The 20,337-nt window shown below is 45.4% G+C and overlaps 1 protein-coding gene across 1 annotated transcript in view; it reads right to left on the bottom strand.

Moving 5' to 3' along the window:
- The window catches only part of LOC147718887 (zinc finger BED domain-containing protein 5-like), a 34,299-nt gene extending 25,110 nt beyond the window's left edge, over positions 1 to 9,189 (bottom strand). Inside the window, exon 1 of the mRNA XM_086967260.1 lies at positions 8,994 to 9,189. Within this exon, the coding sequence (XP_086823386.1) occupies positions 8,994 to 9,189 (196 nt within the window). The remainder of the gene's footprint in view (positions 1 to 8,993) is intronic.
- Between the last annotated feature and the right edge of the window lie 11,148 nt (positions 9,190 to 20,337).

Below are 20,337 nucleotides of genomic sequence, written 5' to 3'. Positions count from 1 at the left end.
AATGGGAGGTGGATAACATGGCTAAGAGCATTTGCTCGATAATGCATGAATATCGCAGACTTTTCAGCGATATTCATGCATTTCGGCCGTTTTTTATTGCATTTGCGATAAACCTTGTTAATAGCAAGGTTTATCTGCGATACAAATCGCCGATGTGCGGCGATAATTTTTGTCTCTAAACAAGTTAGAGACAAAAATTATCGCTAGTTGTTGGTAATATGCCCCTTAGTTTTATTTATTTATATGTTTATTTACCTGTTAAACTCCCCAATCCATAAATTACTACCCCCCTCCCCACGTCACCGCCCTGCAGGAACTCCTACTGCTGACCGCGGCTGCAGGCTGCTTATGTGGGTGACACAATCAGTGCTGCAGGCCTAATAGCAGCATTAGATTTACAGGCCCTGGGCACACACAGTGCACTGTACTAGGGACTGATTAGTAAATCGGGGGAGAGGAGCGGAGGAGCGGAGCCGAAGAGAGGAGAGGAGTAATGGCTTTGGTTGCCAGGTTGCTATTGTGCACTGGTTCCCGTTTCCGCACCCGCTCCCGTTCTCACCTGGCTTTTTTCTGCCGGCAATCCTGCATTGATCCTGCGACGGGGTTTTCTGGACTCCCGCGACGCCCGAGGGTGTGGTGGCTGCTGCGGTACTGTGGGTGCGGAGGCTATTGTCGGAACCGCGGGGCTTGGGCTCCCGCGACGGATCTGAGGTTGTACAGCTCTGCTCCGACCTGCTTCGACGTACAAACCACCACCTATAAACCTACAGCAACCTTTAAACCGCAACAGGCAACAAAGGGCTATTAAATCTTGAAACAAGCTTCTGGGACAAAAAAGAAAAACTGTTAGTGCGGGCTGAGTTGGAGCAGGGGAAGAGCTGGGAAAGAGTTGGAGAAGGGACGCTTTTCCAAAACCTAGCTGATTGGGTTCATTGCTGCACAGCCTTCTTTCCGGCTGTGAGGGGAATGGCTTGACTTATTCTTTTCTGACCGTGAGGGGAATGGCCCAATGACACTACATCGCCCAGAGGCCCTTGTTCTCCTGCAATTATGTCACCATGCGGGAGGGTGCAATAAGATCACAACAGCCCTACCGCAGCACGGGACGTGCGTAGGAGTGCCCGGGCCAAGGGGGGGCCGTCTGCGCCCATCCGCGCCCATCCGAGACCGGCAGAGGCTGGGCTGGGACATTTCTCTTGGTTGACGTTCTCCGTTTTTTGAACTGTTGGTCAACCCGTCTGCCTGCCGATACCCGGATAGCTAGCCATCAAGTCCTTGTACCTGTGGAAGGAGGTAGGCTTGTACTAACACCTATTTTATAGACATTGAACGGACGTACAATACAAGCACTGATACTTGAAGCCCTTGATAGGGAGGAAGCTTCCCTGGACTAAATGCTGGACATATACCACGAGCAAGAGGTACTCCCCTGTTCCTACTGTATATGTATATACACCGTTTATATTTATTTCAATTGTTTTAATGATTCTATGTTTGTATTTGTTTCAGCATAGTATTGGTATCATTAAAGCCCTTTAAAGCTATGGGGAGACGAAAGGTTGAGATGGGGTATGCTAGGGCTAAATCTGTGGTTAGTTCATCCTCCACTGTTACCACAATGGACTCCTTTCTGCAGAGAGCAGCTGCCGTGATTGACAAAGAGATTGAACTAGTGAATAGGCGTCTTTCCAAATCACCCTCTAACTGTTTGCATCCACCTACACTTAGATCTAGTGTGCCCCTGGTTGAATCTCTAGCGGCCTGCTCCACCAGCTGCCAAGGGTCGTCTGTAGCTTCCCTTACCACCGAAGGGTTACCACTTGTACATGAAGCTCCCTCTCCGGCCCCTTCCCCGAACCCCCATAGATCCCTCTCCCCAGTTGTAATAATTGAAAGAAGAGAAATTATTGCTCCACTACAAGGGAAGGATAGCACTAACACACTGAATCCTATGACCACCCTTTCGCTCTTCCAGACTAGTCAACCATCCACCCAGAGGGGGTCTACCATCGAGGCGAGTACAAAACAGAAACTTCAAACCACAGGGGGTAAGGCAAAAAGACCAAAACTTTCCCCGGCCACTATGCCTTCCACCACATCTTTGGTGCCCAAGTCGGTAGTTACAAACCTAGACACAATGGTTACTAAGGCTTTTAAATACATAATGACTACCCTGTTGGATACCAAACTGAGTCCTATTTTGGAGGGATTGACAGCAATTGAGAAAAGTCTTGCAGGGGGGACCCAAATCGATGCCCTCGCAATTTGCGGGGCTACAAGCGAGATCCCAGTATCAGAATCAGCAGCCAAATCTGACCGGGGCTTACCTAACAACCCTACCAATTCGGAATGAAGACCAGCAGCCTGCACAGCCCCATGTGGCACAGTTAGCTCAAGGGGAGGTAGACGGCCCAAGGGGTGGTCAGACTCACAGTAGGCCACCGGCATTTTCTCTGCACAGGTGGGACCTCCAATTTTCTGCAGGCTAGCCGGATGGTCCTGCAGCGCTGCCAGGAGAGGGATGTCAGCGCCCTCCTACCATTCATCTTCCCCCAGAATCCACACCTTATGTAGTGGTCTTGGGGAACGTCCCGCCTCTTCCTCCAGATATAAATGAGAATTATAATAAGTTAAAGAACAAGGTACTCCATTGGTTATCAACCAATACCCCCGTAGGTCCTGGTGTGGAACGTAGCATTATTATGGTACGCCGAGTGGATTGGATAGGCAGTTCTAGAAAGCCAGGAGGGGGTGACTGTGTCATAGAAAACTTCAACAGGGCCAGAATTGCCGAATGAATCCTGTCAGGGGATATTCATGCCGGTCCATCACATCATGGGTCCATAGTACAGGCACTTCCACTGGGTTTCTTCTATAGAGCTGATTCTCAAGGGTATATAACAGGGAATAATGGCAGGGTATTTTCCTGAGCCAGATGGTCTTATAAAAACTCTGTAGCCAGGAACCAAAGGGCTCCCACACCCCCTCATAGTACAAGTCACTCATGGTGGCCTCACTTTACTTCAGTCGTGCCTCCTACCCTAGAATTAGCTAACAGATTTTCTATGCTATTGGGGTTGGAGGAATGTGATTGACTGGATATCCCTACCGAGATCGTAGCAGAGCCAATGCACCAACAGAGGGTTCACTCAACCCCGACAAACCAGATAGAGACAATACAGATGGTTCAACTTCCATCAACACAAAGAGAGGTGACACCCCACATATCGGACAGTAATGTTCTATCATGGACAATAGCAGGCCTGGCAGATAAGTTCCAGGATTCCATATGGCATCAGTTTGCTAGGCAATTCTTAGTAATCTGCCTTCAAGAGACCTGCTTGTTGGACTGTAATCTGTTTTAGGAGGGTTTTAAAGCTTATTTTGTTCCTGCCTCACCGTGAACTAGTGGCAGAGCCAAAGGAGGTCTGGTTATTTATATTTCCATGACAGTGGACTGCCTCCTTAAATGGTCCCAAATTGACCCGATGATTTCCACAAGGAGGTGAGAGACTCATGTGTAGCTGAACTTGCTCTTTGTGTTCAACCGGAGAGTCTACCAAGGGATGTTCTTAGTGCTTTTAGCATCATTTCTCATAAAGCAGGTAAACTTTTGAGGGCTCCTGCTCGTAAGGTATCCAACTCAAATCCAAGATGGTTTGATTCTTCCTACTCCAAGGCAGCACGTACATTAAAGGAGGCCTTGAAAGTTGTTTAGGGAAACCCCCTACATATACGCGTATGTTGCACAGAATAAAAAAAGGCCCTAGCTACCCGCAAGGGAGCTCTCTAGGAGGAGGCATGGAGGGAGCTGCTAGAGTCCAATACTCTAAGTAATGGCACACGGTTTTGGGGCATTGTCAATAGACCATTGTTCACCGAAGATACAGGCAATGTTCTAGGCTTCCATATCACGGAAGACGAATGGGTGGCCCATTTTGAATCCATGTTCAAGGGCTCTATGGGTCATTATGACCAGTTACCCTGGGCAACAAACATTGAGCTAACTGAGGTAGAGGTGGGAATTGCTGGCCTAACCTGCAACAAGGCTCCTGGACCGGACGGAATTCCCCCGGACCTTTACAAATCGGATCCAACCTTTTGGGTCCCGATCCTGGCAGCCGTACTGAATGCAGCAGCCAGGGACGTCAGCCCTGAATCATGGGCCACTTCTACCATCGTGCCAGTGTTTAAAAAGAGGGATCAAAATAGTACGCACTGCTAACAACCTATTTTTCTCATCGACTCAGTAGCAAAGGTGATGGGAGAAGTACTATTGCAACGACTATCTTCATGGGCAGAGGAGCATAAAATCCTTGCTGACACCCAATATGGGTTTTGTGCGGGGAGGTCGATGGTGGCCCAATGCTTAAATCGCTACCTGATCCTTGGCAAGCACACGATGGCCCGCCCAGGTACGATCTACTTGGCCTTCATGGACCTTTCCTCCGCGTTTGACTGTGTCAACCGGGTCAAACTGTGGCAGTCCATGAGGGCCATGGGGTGGAGGCCTCCATCGTGGACTTTCTAATGAATCTGCATAAGGATACTAAAGTGAACATCAGATATCCACAGGATCTTTGGCTTTTCAGGGAATTCAATATTGAAAGAGGGGTAAGGCAGGGGTGTATTTTGGCCCCCTTCCTGTTTAACCTTTACATCAATGACCTCGAAGGAGCTCTGGTAGCTACGGGGGCCGACTTTCTGCATGTGGGGCACCGGGGTCTCCCCGTCCTCCTATATGCGGATGCCCCATCTTCATAGCAAGATCCGCCAGAGGACTCCAATCCCTATTAGATGCATTCCTGAATTTTATGGGGTCCCCTGACTTAGCCACCAACAATGAAAAATCCTATGTCTTGCAGGTAGGGGCTTGTCCTTCGAAAAAGTATCCTTTTTCTGTAGGTTCTGTGAAGGTCCCCTCAACGTCAGTGTTTTCATATCTGGGGGTCCTGTTGGATGATCGCCTGAAGTGGTGGCCCCTTATCCAGAAGAAAAAGGGGAGCTCATCCAAATTACTGCTGCCATTTTCAACTTTGCTGCTGAGATGGGCAAGCGCCCAATTGCAGCCATGTTGAAAATTTATCAGGCCAAAGGTGTATCAACTGCATGCTACAGTAGTGAAGTCTGGGGGTATACTACAGCAGATGCGCTGCAGGTGGCAGAGAACAACTTTTTAAAGCGCCTGCTGGGAATGCCTACCGGTGTATCGAACCTGGTAGCTCATGATTAATTGGGGGCCCCATTTTTATGTGATACTCTTGCTTTGCGCCCTCTAGTGTTTTGGCTTAAGTGCTGGTCAAACAAGGAGCTAAAGCTTACCAAGCAGATCATAATGGACTGTATGAACCTTGAATATATGTCTAGAATTCCATGGTTGAAGTATGTTAGAGGTCGCTTTACAGAGTTAGGTTGCACAGAACTCTTTTTAAAACCTTCTACTATGCCAAAAAATGATGTGGAATCGGTTAAGGAAGCTTGTATTTGTACTAGGACGCTAGAAAGAGACGAACAGGAATTATGCAAACTAAGCTTCCGTAAATTTCTGACCCTAAAAACTCATCCATCGACTGAGCCATACCTTCTGGGAACATTGACCACCCACGAGCGGTTCTTATTGTCTAGGTTTTGCCTTGATTTTTTCCATTTATTAATTATCTTTCCGGAAGGGTGTAGCAGAGGATAGGTGCTAGCACCCTGTGGTTGCCACAACGTGTCTCCACAGGATCTGCTACACTTCATGTTCCTCTGCAAATTTTACGAAGTACCTGGGAGACATTTTTTACTCCCCCTTTTAAAGAGACTTAACTTTAACCAGGTTCGCCCAGCACTTTTGTATTTGCAGCTGTTGCAACCAGACTGTATATTTTTTATGATAGGCTACTTGAAATCTTTGGTGAGAACCAGGACTTAAAAAAAAAAAAATGTAAGAAAGAGGGTTCTAGGGGAGTTAAAGTTTTTAGACCTACTCGTATCTTGTCCCCCAACTAAACTACTTGAAACAACACGGAAGATACCAAGGGTCTTGAAAGAAAAGAATCACTACCTAATTATGGTATGTGGATTCATGAATACCTATTGGTTATTTTAGCGACATAGGAGAGATTCTTAGTTCAAGAAAAGAAAACCCATCAGCCCACCGGTCGGCGGAGCCTCATCATCTGGGTTTTTTTGAGAAATTATGTCCACTAATCATTCCCTCAGTGTATCTGGTGAGGATGGCTAGAGTTGGATCATCATATTGAAAAAACCTTTCAAAGAGAAGACGAGTGTTATACAGGCTGATTGGTTAAGGTGCAGTGCTCAAAAAAGTTTTTTGTGAAACAGAAGTGGTGACAAAATGTTAAAAATGCCTGTTTTGATGTCTAAAGAACAAATTTAATTCAGTTCCAGACCGAGGTAACGACGGACAGTGCGTGGCCTCTTTGACCTGAGCGAGTGCCAGGCAAGGTGAGGCCTTTCCTCCCTACAGTGATGGGAGCGTTCCTGGATTAAAAGACCACACAATTGGTAGGTCTACACTAATCTTTTGTTCTTATCACTGTCTGTGATAACTGTTGCAGTAGTGAACATCGTAGGTCCTGATGAAAGCCCGGATGGGCTGAAACATGTCGACCACTTTTCATCTTTGATAAATAGTTATATTTCTTAAAAACTATATTCACTATGCTTTTAAATATGCCGTTCTGATGGTCACTCCTATTAAATTTGTTCTTTAGACATCAAAACAGGCATTCTTGGGCTGTAGGGGTGCCACCTGGCCGCTCCCTACCTGGTGTACCAAGTACACCACTGAACCCTGCCTGATCTGGCACTTGCTGGCCTTGATCGTGAGACCTGCCCTCTGCAGAGCCTTCAACACTTCCCAGAGGTGATGCAGGTGATGCAGGTGCTCCTCCCAAGTGGCACTGAACACTGCAATGTCATCCAGGCAGGCAGCACTGAAATTCTCCAGCCCATCAAAAACATGGTTGAGCAGTCTCTGAAAGGAGGCAGGGGCATTCTTCAACCCAAAGGGCATCACCTGGAATTGGAAGTGCCCCTCTGGGGTTCAAAATGCAGACCTCTCCTTGGGCCCATCGGTTGAACCCAGATTTTAAGCCAAATGCACTGAGGTACTTAGAAGCCCCAAACGATCGATGAGCTCATAAGCTCTGAGGATGGGGTGTGCATCAGTCCTGGTGAATGAATTGAGCCCTCGGTAGTCCACACAGAACAAGACTTCTGGTGTGGCACCAGATGCAGCAACCTTTGGGACCAAGACCACTGAGCTGGCCCAAGGGCTGTTTGAGGGCTCAATCACCCCTAGCGCTAACATCTTGGAGACCTTCCTCCTTGATGCAAGCCTTGACCCAGTCAGTCACTCTGTAAATGTTGTGCTTCAGAGGACTGTCCCCAGTGTCTACATAATGGACACACCACTACGTGACACCAGGGGTCAGAGAAAACAGAGCAACAAACTGTCCCAACAGTTGGCGGCAGTCACTCTGCTATTCAAGGGTCAGGGTAGGGGAGAGGGTTACATCGTCCACTGACCCATCATGTTCCTTAGAATACGGGAGGCCAGGAAGAGGCTCAGTCTTCTCTTCCATTCCAGCATCTGTCGCCAGGAGCATGCCCACTTTGGACCTCTCCAAGTGGGGCTTAAGGCTGTTCATGTGCAGGACCCACAAAGGGTTCCTTGGAAACTGCAATTCCACCAGGTAGCTGACTTTACTCTTGTGGTCTGCCACCTTAAATGGCCCAGCCCACCTATCTTGGAGCACACAAGGCTCCACTGAGGCCTTGACCCACACTTTCTGACCAGGCTGAAACTCGATCAGAGTGGCATTCTGATCATAACACTGTTTCATCTCTTCCTTGCTGGCTTCCAGATTTGCCTGAGCGAGTTGCCTGAAACTCTTAGTCTGGTTCCTGAAGGCCAGCACGTAGCTATATACATCCTGGGGAGGTTTACTGAAAGCTTTTTCCCATCCTTCTTTGACCAGACTTAGAAGTCCTCTTACAGGATGCCCATACAGGAGCTCAAAGGGTCTGAACCCTAAGGACTTCTTTTGTATCTCCCTAGACTTCATAGACTTGGATATGAAGCTGGTAACCCATTCAGACACCACCTCTCTGGGGAACACCACATGGGAGAAAATCCCCATCAAAGCATGACACACCACAGGGGCCATCACTGTCCATAAAAGGATCGCTTCCGGCTACCGGGTGGCATGGTCCACCAAGACCAGAATGAACCTGTTGCCCATCACTGTCTTGGGATCCAGAGGCCCCACAATGTCAAAACCCACCCTCTCAAAGGCAGTGCTGACTACAGGGAAAGGGTGGAGAGGAGCCTTGCACTTCCTCCCACTCTTACTACTTGCCTCGCAAGTCTGACAAGACCTACAATGAGTGTCAGAGTTCTTACACATTTGGGGCCAGTAAAAGTGGGTGAAAAGCCTTTCAAAGGACATGTCTTGCCCCAAATGCCCTGCCAAAGGCACATCATGAACCAGCCCCAGTAGGAAGGCTCTAAAGCTCTGGGGTACCACCAGCACACAGGCAAAATGTAAATTGATACTTGTATAGCGCACTACTCACCCGCAAGGGTCTCAAGGCGCTTGTACGAATACCACTGTGGAACCTATCCTGGCTTTCCCTGTGAGGCGTCCACTCCTGGGCACCCCCAAGGTGGAGGCCAGGCATCCTCAGCGTTGTGGGGGCCGTTGTGAAGGTTAAGCAAGCTATTGCCCAGAGTTGCAGAGTGGGACTCCATGATCGGAATAGGCACCGAGGCGAAAATTATCAAATCCGTGGAATTTTTTGAGCCCAAGACCCACCGAGGAGGGGAATTGAACCCTGGTCCCGGGCTAGACCTCTGCATCAGGGTCTGCCACTCTAATCGTTGAGCCACACTTCTCCACAGACTGAATGAGGCTCAGCAACCTTAGGCTCACTATACAGGAGACTGTTCTCCTAGTAAATCCAATGTAATCCAGACTGATCACCTGCTGCCTGATTTCCAGCCTGCTGCCGCAAACCAACATGAGAAGGAGATTTCTGCTGCTCCTCGCAGAATTCCTTCCTGAAGGGGTCCTCTTTCTGCTGAAAATGGGTCAGCCCAGGCAGGTCTCCCAGTTCGGCCACTTGCTCCTCTGTAGGCTCCACGGCATCCCCCTCAAGGTGTGCTCCCTCTTGGACCATGGGAACGTCAGGTGCTGGTTTCCCACACCCCTTTTCTTTCTAGCAGGCACCTGGGCCATGGTTTCAGGCTCCAGGTGCTTTTGATCACCCTTACCGGCTGCCATAGACTGAGTGGTCACACACACCCACTCAGGCAGACACAACATTTTCAAACGAGACTTACGCTCCACCTTCTCCCAAGGGGAACTCTCCAAATCGTTGCCTAGCAGACAGTCAACAGGCATGGCTGGCCTCACAGCTACTTTCAATGTACCTGAGAACACCCCCCCCCACTCAAAGGGTACCTGTGCCACTTTGCAGAGGGACTCCGAGTTGTCAAATGCAACTACTGGTTAGAATGTGTGGGGGACAACCTGCTCCTCAAACACTATCCGACAACTGACAGCTGTCAGACTGACTCCAGTGTCTCTCAGAGCTTCCACACTATGGTTATTGATGGTCACCCACTGCCTGTACGTCTTAGTGTTATCAAGCAGATGAGCTCTTGGGACTATCTCACTAGCACCTAAAGACACCAAGGTAATTTCTGTGGACACCCACCCCTCTTGGGCAACTGACTCCTCCCCCGAGGCTACACTCGCCATCTCCCGGGTAGGTACTGTTGTAATCTTTTTGGGGCACCTAGGTTCCCCCTGGCAGTGACCCACCTGACCCCAACCATAACATGCCCTGTGGCCCTTTTGAACAGGCTTACCTGGAGTGACCCATGGCTTCTTCTCAGTGGGAGGCTGGGAACCTTTCCATTGGTTCCCTTGTAAATTACTTTGGGGCCCTTTTTGGAACTCCTTTGGTTTACCCTTGTCCCTCCCACTCTTCTGCTGGGGACCATGCTGACCTTTGGCAGAGCCTACCACACAACCTTTTTGGACCCTGGTACTGACCCAGCGGTCCGCCTCCACAGCAAACATCCTGGGATCAGTCAGCTTACTGCCATTTAAGTGCTGGTAAAGCTCTGGAAAACAATGCTCTGACAAGAGCTCCGATGCAACCAAATCATAGAGCCCATGAAAATCATGTACCTGGCTACCCTTCACCCATCCATCCAGTGTTCTGTAAAAACAGGAGACAAACTCCACCCACGTGCCTGACTACAAGCGCTCAACTTCTGCCTGTATAGCTCTGGGAATAATACTGGACAGGGCAACCCAATCTTCCCCAAGGAAATGGGTATATATAATCATAGAACAAGAATCCTTGAGGATTTATTCACAGACATTTCAAATTGTAATATCGTCAGGTAACTGATCGCTTACTTAATCAAAAAGCACTATAAAAGGCGAACTGATATTTGAATTATTTCATTTTATCAGGAACTTCATTTGGAATCCAAAGTGTACATCATTCATTTATACATACACATTGGTTTACATACAATTCATTAATGGCAACCGAAGAACATGCTGTTGTATTATTCTCTCCCTACAGCATAAACATATCACCTTTGTACAAATGAATGGACACTTTAATCGTTTTGCCATACACTAATACCAATTCAAAACAATATCTATCTGGTTCATATATAGAAACCAATTCATTACAACCAACAAAAGGTGATAGGGCGTCGACGTTTCGGTCTCCACCAGCTTAGTTCAACGAGACCATCCTCAGAACGAGAAGGTTGCACACAATCTATTAAAAAACACACATATATACATCTATATAAACATATACACCAAATATTACAGTCATCAGCCTACCTAAAGTGCACATGTGATCGTTTGCCCACATTGAACCAAATCCCAGTGCACCACAAATGTGCAAACTAGCTGTTATAAATAGATAACCCACTTACAACAACACACGATAACCAAAAAGTGTCAAGTGAGATTTCTCATGTTGCAATTCAAAACTCTAATCGTGACTCTTTAATTTGAGTTAACCCAGTGTTGGAATATCTCCATAAGCTAACACCTGCCCTGAGCAGTTCTTAGCTATGTTATCCAATGGGAGGTGGATAACATGGCTAAGAGCATTAGCTCGGTAATGCATGAATATCGTGGACTTTTCAGCGATATTCATGCCTTGCGGCCGATTTTTATCACATTTGCGATAAACCTTGGTAATACCAAGCTTTATCTGCGATAAAAATCGCCACAGGTCGGCGATAGATTTTTGTCTCTAACCAAGCAATAGCGATAATTATCGCTATTGCTTGGTAATTTGCCCCCTGGTCTTCAGTTGGTAATGCTAGCAACATGTTCCTCCCTTCAGAGATAAAGTGGCTCGACAACACCGCTTCCCAGTCTTTCTCAGGGACACTGTAGGACCTCATCGCTACCTCATAGGCCTTAAACCACTGACCAACGTATTCCTGCATCACAAAATAATAACCTACTTGGGTATGTATACCCTCCCTTCTCCAGGTACTGATGGTGCGCTGCCACCACTGGGATTGTACTCTATATTTTTTGCTTTTAGATCTAGTTCCCTAAAACCTCTTTCATGCTCTAAGAAATTTTTTTCCCTTCTAGGGCTAATTTCTTCCTCTGAAATGCCAACTCCTTATCTTTTTTCCCCGGCATGAGCTTCGTGAGCTCCAATTCATACATCCTGGTTTTCTCCCTGTCCTCCAGCTCTTCTGCTGGACACAGCCCCTTTGAAGAGACACTGCTGCCCCTTGGGACGGTAACCTCCCCCCAGGCAGACCCAATAGCCTAGTCTGCTTTTCATGTGAATCCTCCACATCCTCCACAGGTTGATCGTCATGTTCGCTGGGGTTTCTTGACTCCAACCAGTTCTTCAGCGCCTTTTGGAATTCTTCCTTTCTGGAGAGGCCTCTTACAGAGATTTTAAACTTTCTGCAGAAAGCTTTCAATAGTGGCACAGTGTAGGTTTCAGCCCTATCCACTTCAAACTCAGTATCCACAGATGCAAGTGATGCCGACTTTGACATGATGAAGATTGGCAGTTCTCAGTTGTAAGAAAAAAAAATAGTCCCAAAGACAAAGGTCCACCAATTGAATGTGGTTGCGTGATTTTCTGCACTCTACAAGTGTTGTACACCAATCACTGTATGCAAGATACAAATGCAAGTACAGATTCTCACCGCTGACCACCAATGTTAGAAATGGGGGTCTTTAGTTGGCAGAGGTATGTACTTTGTCCAAGTAGAGACCCTTCTTCCTAGTCAGGGTAAGGGGGATACACTTCTAAAATAACACCCGCTCACCCCCATGGTAGCTTGGCAAGAACAGACAGGCTTATCTCAGAGGCTTTGTGTAAAGCATTTGTGAACACATAAAGTAATACACTGAAAACACTACAAATGGTCATACTAGATTAGAAAAATAGGTAATCTTTATCTAAACCAAAACAAGACCAAATGACAAAAATCCATAAAACAGTACTAAAAATATGGGGGCATATTACCAAGGGGGTTTATCTCAATTGCAGTGCATCTCAGGTCCTCAAGCATCGTTTCGTACCGGATTGTCATTAATCGTATCAAAGCGTCAAGTCTGTCGCATCGTTGGGGGACGCAGTAAGAAAATGACGCATCACCTCCCCACGCAGTAAGAAACCGATGCATCACCTCCTCTCCAGTAAGGATCCGACTCATGACCTCCCCTGAGTGTAAGGAACCGACGCATCACTTTCCCTGAGTGTAAGGAACTGACGCATAACCTTCCCTGCAACCTTTTTTGCTTGCATTTTTTGATGCATCCAAGGTGCTTTATGCAAAAGCGTTGCATCTAACATTTTCTTGGAACAGAACTGTGTCTACCTTTTAAGAATCATGGGGCATATTTCCAAGCAATAGCGATAATTATCGCTATTGCTTGGTTAGAGACAAAAATTTACCGCTGAGCTGCGGCGATTTTTATCGCAGATAAACCTTGGTATTACCAAGGTTTATCGCAAATGCGATAAAAATCGGCCGCAATGCATGACTATCGCTGAAAAGGCAGCGATATTCATGCATTACCGAGCTAATGCTCTTAGCCATGTTATCCACCTCCCATTGGATAACATGGCTAAGAACTGCTCAGGGCAGGTGTTAGCTTTTGGAGATATTCGCGCTTAGCGCAAATATCTCCATAAGTTGGTAATAGGAGATAGCGATGTTAGCGACTGTTTCCAGTCGCTAACATCTTGGCACGCCCACTTTGCATGTCATTAGTGATAAATATCGCTGACATGCAAAGTGGGGCCCAAGATAGTCGCTATCTCCTACTAGCTGTCGCTAACTGGTGTTAGCGACAGGTAGGTAATAGGGAGATAATTTTTTCTCCGCTTTCTTGGCTTTTAAAGCCAAAAAAGCGGAGATAAACCCCCTTGATATAATGCCCCTAAATTACTTACAATGGAGAACCTATCGCTTTTAGATGGAGAATCTTCTTCTCAAGATGACTTGCCATTTATTGAACCGCTCCCTTCAATTCCCGAAAACAATGCACCTGATGCATGACAATCAAAGCACATCCTAACACCAAACAGCCAATTGTATGAATTGAGAAATGTTTGTAAGTCTGAATCCACTCTTCCGGGCAGATATATGCATTGCCAAGTGAGACCCAAAGAGTGGGCAGCCAAGGCCCTCAGCACTACGAGTTTCTCTCAGGCATCCCAAGAGTGAACAGCACAAACATGCAGTGCCGTATTCTGTTAGACATACTGACAGTGAGCAGCATACATCTGTTCTAGCACTTGCTGTTACTAAGTGTCCCAACATTCAGCAGCACAAGCCTGCATAAATATAGGATGTTTCCAGATATATCCCGAGGGTAAGCAATACAAGCTAGCAGTACCACAGGCAGCTACTAGGTGTTCTGAGAGTGTGCATCACAAGACTGCAGTGCCATGGGCTATTACTAAGCTTCATGACATCAAATATCAGCTATTGTAATTTAAAACAAGGGCACTGCAAAGTAACTGTGATATAATTTGCAAAGTATTTAATGAATGAGGCCATACTTATATTACAGAGGCTGGATTCATGGTTTCTTTAAATGCACTATTTTTAAAAAGAACCACAATGTGAAATGCAACCAGTGACATGGGCGATGGACGTCCCAGGCAGATACAACCAGTGACATATAAAAAAAAAGAGCATAATGGCACATACCTTTATTTTGTATAGGGTATGGTTGCAATGAAAAGAAAACAAAAGATTCGACCACTGAAAAGATGTAGGAGCCTGAGTAAAGAAATTACATAGCTCATCTAGCAGTGACACGAACGGTCAGCTCTTCGTTCTCTGCACATGGACACAAAACATGCAGTACAGTCATTTCGAGGACTATATACTGTGTAGGAGTAGTGTGGAGAAGGCAGCAGAGGAACAGGATGAGTCCTTTTCCACCTGAAAGAAAATGCTAGCTTAAACTTCTTTCAAACATCCCACTGCTCCTACAAGTAGTAGTGTAGTGTAGTTCCTATTTTCCCTATAGGCCCTGCGCATTGGAATAACATAAACAGCAGTGTAGACGTAGGACTGAGGTCTTCTAGGTCTCTACTGACTATGTTAGACTTAATTTAGGTTTGCGCCAGCTAGCTCAGAGGTCACTGGAAACTTTCTTGACTGAATAGGAATTGATCAGCTTCCCTGGCTCAGACAAGAAGGTATTCAGCTTCCGACAACCACATAAACATGACAACTTTGCTCCCCAGAATAAGAGTCAATCTCTAGAGTCATGTGAAACAATAGACAGCTATTTCACTCAGCCAGACGTGCGTTCTTAGTTTCACCAGGGTGCAGAGAATAGAGAGACGGGCGTTTTCAATAAAAATATATTATTTATTGAGCAGTCTTCTTTCTCATGCAAGAGAAATGAATTGCCACAATTGCAAGACTTGTTATTATGAAAAGTGCGTACTGTAAAAGGAGTATTACGAAATAATACTGTAAAAGCATTGATATGGTTTCTTAGCCATAAGATAGTTAAAATGAATAAAATATATACATTCATATATACATTGGCTAACGACCTCAACTGGTGCTTCTAACTGCGCCTATCCAGGTGTACCTGACCTAAGCCTAATACATGGGAGGGAGTAAGTAAGTAGCAGTTTAAGTTAAGTTGATTTTGCCAAGAGTTTGATTTAAGAATTCTCTTTAAGGGTTTAGTCAGCACCGTACCTCTGGAATAGAATGTAGGAGGTCTGGTATCTCCCTCTCAGGACCCGATATCCCAGTCACCCGCAAGGGTAGGCTGGAAACACCGGAGCTGGATTTTCTCGGCAGGAGAAAAGACAGCGTATTTCTCAGCGCGTCAAAGAGGAGGGGCAGCGTCCGTGGGCTTCTCGCATCTGCTGGGCTCTCTGCAAGGGGACAGCTGTTCTGCTCCAGTATTCACCACCACCGTGTGTTTGCTTAAGGCAACGTTGGTATATTTTGACGTAAGTTTTTGAACATAAGACGTCAATAAAGATGTCACTAAGAACTGGTCGTTCTTACAGTGCTCGCAGGAGTTCTATTACTAATGAAAACAAAGCAAGCAGGGCTTTCCCAGGTTGCTGGGGGTTTGGCATGTCGAAAGAACTCGGTGTGCTCTCTAGGAATATAAGGAAGTGGCTTCTGCTGTGTCATGGACTGCAGAGGCGAGTTACTGAAATATGGCTCTGATTATTATGCCATTATAGGGATATGTATTGATTATAGCAGTATAGGGGCATGAGGTCACAATATTGATCGGGTTCCTAGATAAAACACATCAGTAGGATATGGTGGAATATTGGAATAGTGAAATAAGGAAGCAAAGCTGTTTTCTCCTTGAAGGAAAACTGAAAGACATAATTGGCGGGGATCATACTGAAGGAGAATAATCCCGAAAGCATAAGTTACGTAGTTTTGGCATGTCAAAATGACATGCAAATCCATTAATGGGAGGTGGAAAAGGGGTGTGTCAAATAACAGTAAAAATGACTCCATTCTCCAGTGCAACAAAACCATTCTAAATAGAATTATACTAGAGCACGTTCTTCACTCAGGGGATAAGTGCCTTTATTAGATAGAGCCTGAGTCAGCACACATGCGCTGCTCTGTGTGACTGCTGTACTGGAGTATGGAAGAGAAGCCCCGCCCACTCTCCGCCCATATTTTTCATTGACTTGTGTCTTTGTTCTTCGTAAATGCTGGTTTATGATTCCTTAATAGGCTTGTCAGTCCCTCCTTAGTACCGCCTTGTCTTTATTTGTAACCTCCCATGACTTCTGGCCCCTTTTCTTCGGTTGTTACATGGAACGTGTTATTTAGTCTTGTAAGCACTATTTTCTTTTTTAAGTTTCTCCTACTTCAGGCACGACGACATGCTACCAGGACAATGGCGGCCGTGTGTTTGCAATGCCATAGGTCTCGCATTTAAATGTGAGACCTATGGCATTGCTAATATTGTTTTTTTTATTGCTACTCAGCCGGGCCGGCACGGCCCTTTGCCGTCTCCATTTCCAGGCCGAACTTTAACACAGAGCTGGCACTGTCTGCCACTGGATCCAGCGGCAGGCGACATGGGGATGAGTGTTGGCCCTGGAAGAAGAGCTGTGGTTTTGAAATTACTGTGTGACGGTCCTTCTCGCTTCAGCCTCGCCCCAGAGACCACGACCAGGGGAGTTTACAGTGCAGAGCAGAGGGCTCCTCTCATGTTTTCCCTTCTCGCTTCAGCCTAGTTTTTTATGCTTCCCAGAAGCAGTTGGGCATTTTGCTGATTAACGTGTTTTTATTATATATTTAGTTTTTGAGCGAGAAATACCCACTTCGAGGAGCGTCTTGCGGCTTACATGTCAACAAAAGATAAAAGTAAAAAAATACACTGCAATAACTAAGACATATAAAGCAAATACATTGAAATGTGCAGTGAAAATAGACATTGAGAAAAGAAAAAAGAACTACTGAAACACACAAGCGATGGTATTTTAAACAGGAACAGTTTCACACACACAATAATATTTTTGTCTGAAACTAAATAATTTATGCTTCAAATCAGTTAGTCTCTGAGGCGAATTGTTTTTGCTACAAATTGACTTACTCCTCTCACAAACGGAAGACGAATGTCATTAAAGGAATTTTTTTTTATGAATTACATTTGTCAAACTCTAATTTTGAAAATAAAGCAGTGGGTGGGCTAAGAACGAAACATAGCATTGAGTTTCAAGAGTTGTGTAATAAAAAGCACACACATCTGCCATTCTTGTTTACCGAGTGTGAGTGATTTATGCAGCATAGGTGGTGTGAAGGCATCGCATCTGGCCGCTGCCAGTCACAGAGAGGCCACACCTGGCGATAATTAAACAATTAAAGCCTGCTAAGAGCGGAATGAGCAGAGACTTGAGGCTGCATAGGGTGGGTTGTGGAGGGTGCAACTAATTTGTGGAGGAAAGCCGGGGCGCTTAAAATGGTGCTCCAAGGTGACAACAATTAGGTGAAATTTTGTCAGCTCCACACAGAGTTTTGATAACCATCAAGAGACGCTTTTATAGTGAACCTTTTGTAACAATGTAGGCCGCTCCTACCCTTTTAGCTACTACAGACTGCATATGAGGGTAGGTAGTTTCTCCTTTCACATAATATTATGACCGTGTTGGAATATTTTACAATCTAAAATAACCATAGAGTATGCCACTGCACACAGGATGCTCAAATGTCCCTATTTCGGACATGGTTAAATAATTAACACCAGGTTTTAACTCTAGTGATTTGTATTGAATTTATAATGGATGAAAGAAATACCGGTGCCAGAAAGACTAGGGAAAACAGGACTGGCTTTGCATCACACTCATAGGCCTGGAACATCAATAATTCGAACATGGAGGACCCTTGGCAGGAGGACAGACTGTCACTTATAGTTGAAGAACTTTTAAATTGTAACATTCACTCCTCTCTTGCCCGACCAGCACGGCAGCAAACATGCTATTGTTTGTAAAGAGAGAAGCCGGACATGCTATTTACCATCACAGTAAATCAATTAGCGCATCACCGGTTCCCGCAGGCATTCTCGAAATTACCACTAGCGGATATGACATCACAAGTGGCCTAAGTCTTTGCGCAGTAGTGCTTATAACGCAATCACCAGAAAGAGTGAAACACTCCAAAATATGTTGAAAAACATTGGGATAAATCTTGAGGCAAAAGAACACTGTTTGCAGCAAATGAAGCCAGTGGTGGCTGGTGGAATTTGAAACTGGTGGGACGTATGCAGAACAAATCAACGTGTGCGAGCAAAGCGAGCGAGCCCGACCGCAATAAGAGGGGTTCGGGGGAGGTTCTCCACCCATGAAGACATTTTTTAAAAATTGCCATCTTTTTGGTGCGATTTTCAGCAATATTTCTGTGATAAAGGGACTAAAAATTCTGTTCTTCTAGGCATTCATAAAAGAAACTCATACAATATTTCAGAGTTGCCAAGCAAGTCTGACTTATAATGAGGGCTAGGGGACTAAGCAAGACTGCTTTAGCTCTACCCTTTCCAACAGAAAACACTAGTTAGTGATGTGAACAAGTTTAATGGAGAAACCTGGGGTCTAGGGAGAGTCCCTCTCCTGAGAAAGAAATTTTAAAAAGATTGGAAAATGGTGCATTTTAAAGCAAATGAATGCAGTGGTAAAGCAAGGTTTATTAAGCAGTGGGAACGTATAGTCTTGAAATATCAAACACATTAAAAACTGCCCTGTATCTTCTTGTATTAATTTGTCCAACAGTTACTGTAATATGCAAATTGTTCTGCATGACAACTTTAGCCCTTTAAAATGTATGCTTGCCCAGTGTCTTGCACTAAATTCAGCATTAACTTTTGAAAAATATGCTCTAACCAGACTTCGGGAAGCATCCACAGCTGCTGGCTATAACCATTCATATAGAAATATGTGCAGTCAGGCCTTTAAGTGAGATAAAAAAAAGTGGGTGCTCCCTATAAAGAACATGCCACATACATTTCTGTGATTCCCATAGTGTGCCATCAGACCGCTATTTTGGTTTCTCTCTGAGATGTAATTTTATCCAGATAAATGGCACAGCAACTGACATACGCCTAAAGCCTGTCAGTTTGATAGGCTTTGTCACTGGGTGTTAGCTGTTTACAATAAATAAGTAACAACAATGATTTCTTATAAATAATTAACATTGAAAATGTTTACATTCTGAACTTCTGAAATAGTGAGTCTGTGAAACAAATAGCATTGAGGCCTTTGGAAGGAGTTTTGGCCTTCAATTAAGTGTGAATTATGTTAGATTTGTATCTTCTTTATCTCTGCATATCTTGTCCATCTGCACATCTTTAACTCCCTTTCTTTACTCTTCAGCATCCTCTTTTCACTCTTCCCCAAATGCCCTTCCTCACATCTGTCACTTCACCGCCCCCAACATGCACTGCAATCCCTCGAATATAAACACCTTAACTTCTCTTACTCTTACCTTGCAAATATTTTGACATCAGTATACCCCCTTCATTCATATTTCAGCAGAATTTCAGTTGCAAATGGAATACAAAAACATTGTTCTGTGTGCTCTGCAGAGAGGCCATCCCACTGACAGGCACTTTGTTTGGCTTTAGCCTTAGCACCTGCGTCCTCAATCAAAGCCCCTCATAAACACGTGGCATGGCTCTTGCCTCAAAGTATGCACAGAAATAAATACAGATAAATAACGACATTATAAAATAGCTAACTGGTGGGGAATGCAAGATTAAGTAAACATGTAAAATAAGAGAGGAACTAAATCGCTGAAATGCATTCCCTCTTTTTTAACATTCATTGTTTGCAAGTCAATCCATGTTTTTGGCATCAGTGTTAACTTAGGAGCATGTACATAGGGCCAGTTTTAATGCCATACATCATAGGACTGGCCACTGTAAGCAACCGTTACACAGTAAGCCCATATCTCTCGCTTTGGGCCTGACTCGGATGTTTGGATCCATTTCACAAGGAAGCAAATGCAGCAGCTCCACTTCTAAAAGAGCGCTCAATACTCAGCGAGGGCATGGCGTGTCAGTGGGGGAGGTAAGCATGATGAGGGGTCTCGGCACAATATACAGAACACATCAGTAGCTTGCAAACACAGTAGCACAGTACTTCAGACCGGAACCCATGTGTTAGTCGCCAAATGTGCACAGATAAACTGCTGTAATGGATGATTGCATGGCATGAACCGGCGGTACCCTTCATTGCACACAGTGTCCAAAACAGCAACGGAGGCCTGCATTGGACACCATGCCTCTG

Source organism: Lissotriton vulgaris, chromosome 4_1, assembly GCF_964263255.1.
Source record: "Lissotriton vulgaris chromosome 4_1, aLisVul1.2, whole genome shotgun sequence".
In the NCBI taxonomy this organism is placed as follows: Eukaryota; Metazoa; Chordata; class Amphibia; order Caudata; family Salamandridae; genus Lissotriton; species Lissotriton vulgaris.
Note: the sequence above shows the minus strand (reverse complement) of the source record. Positions and strands in the feature narration are given on the sequence as shown.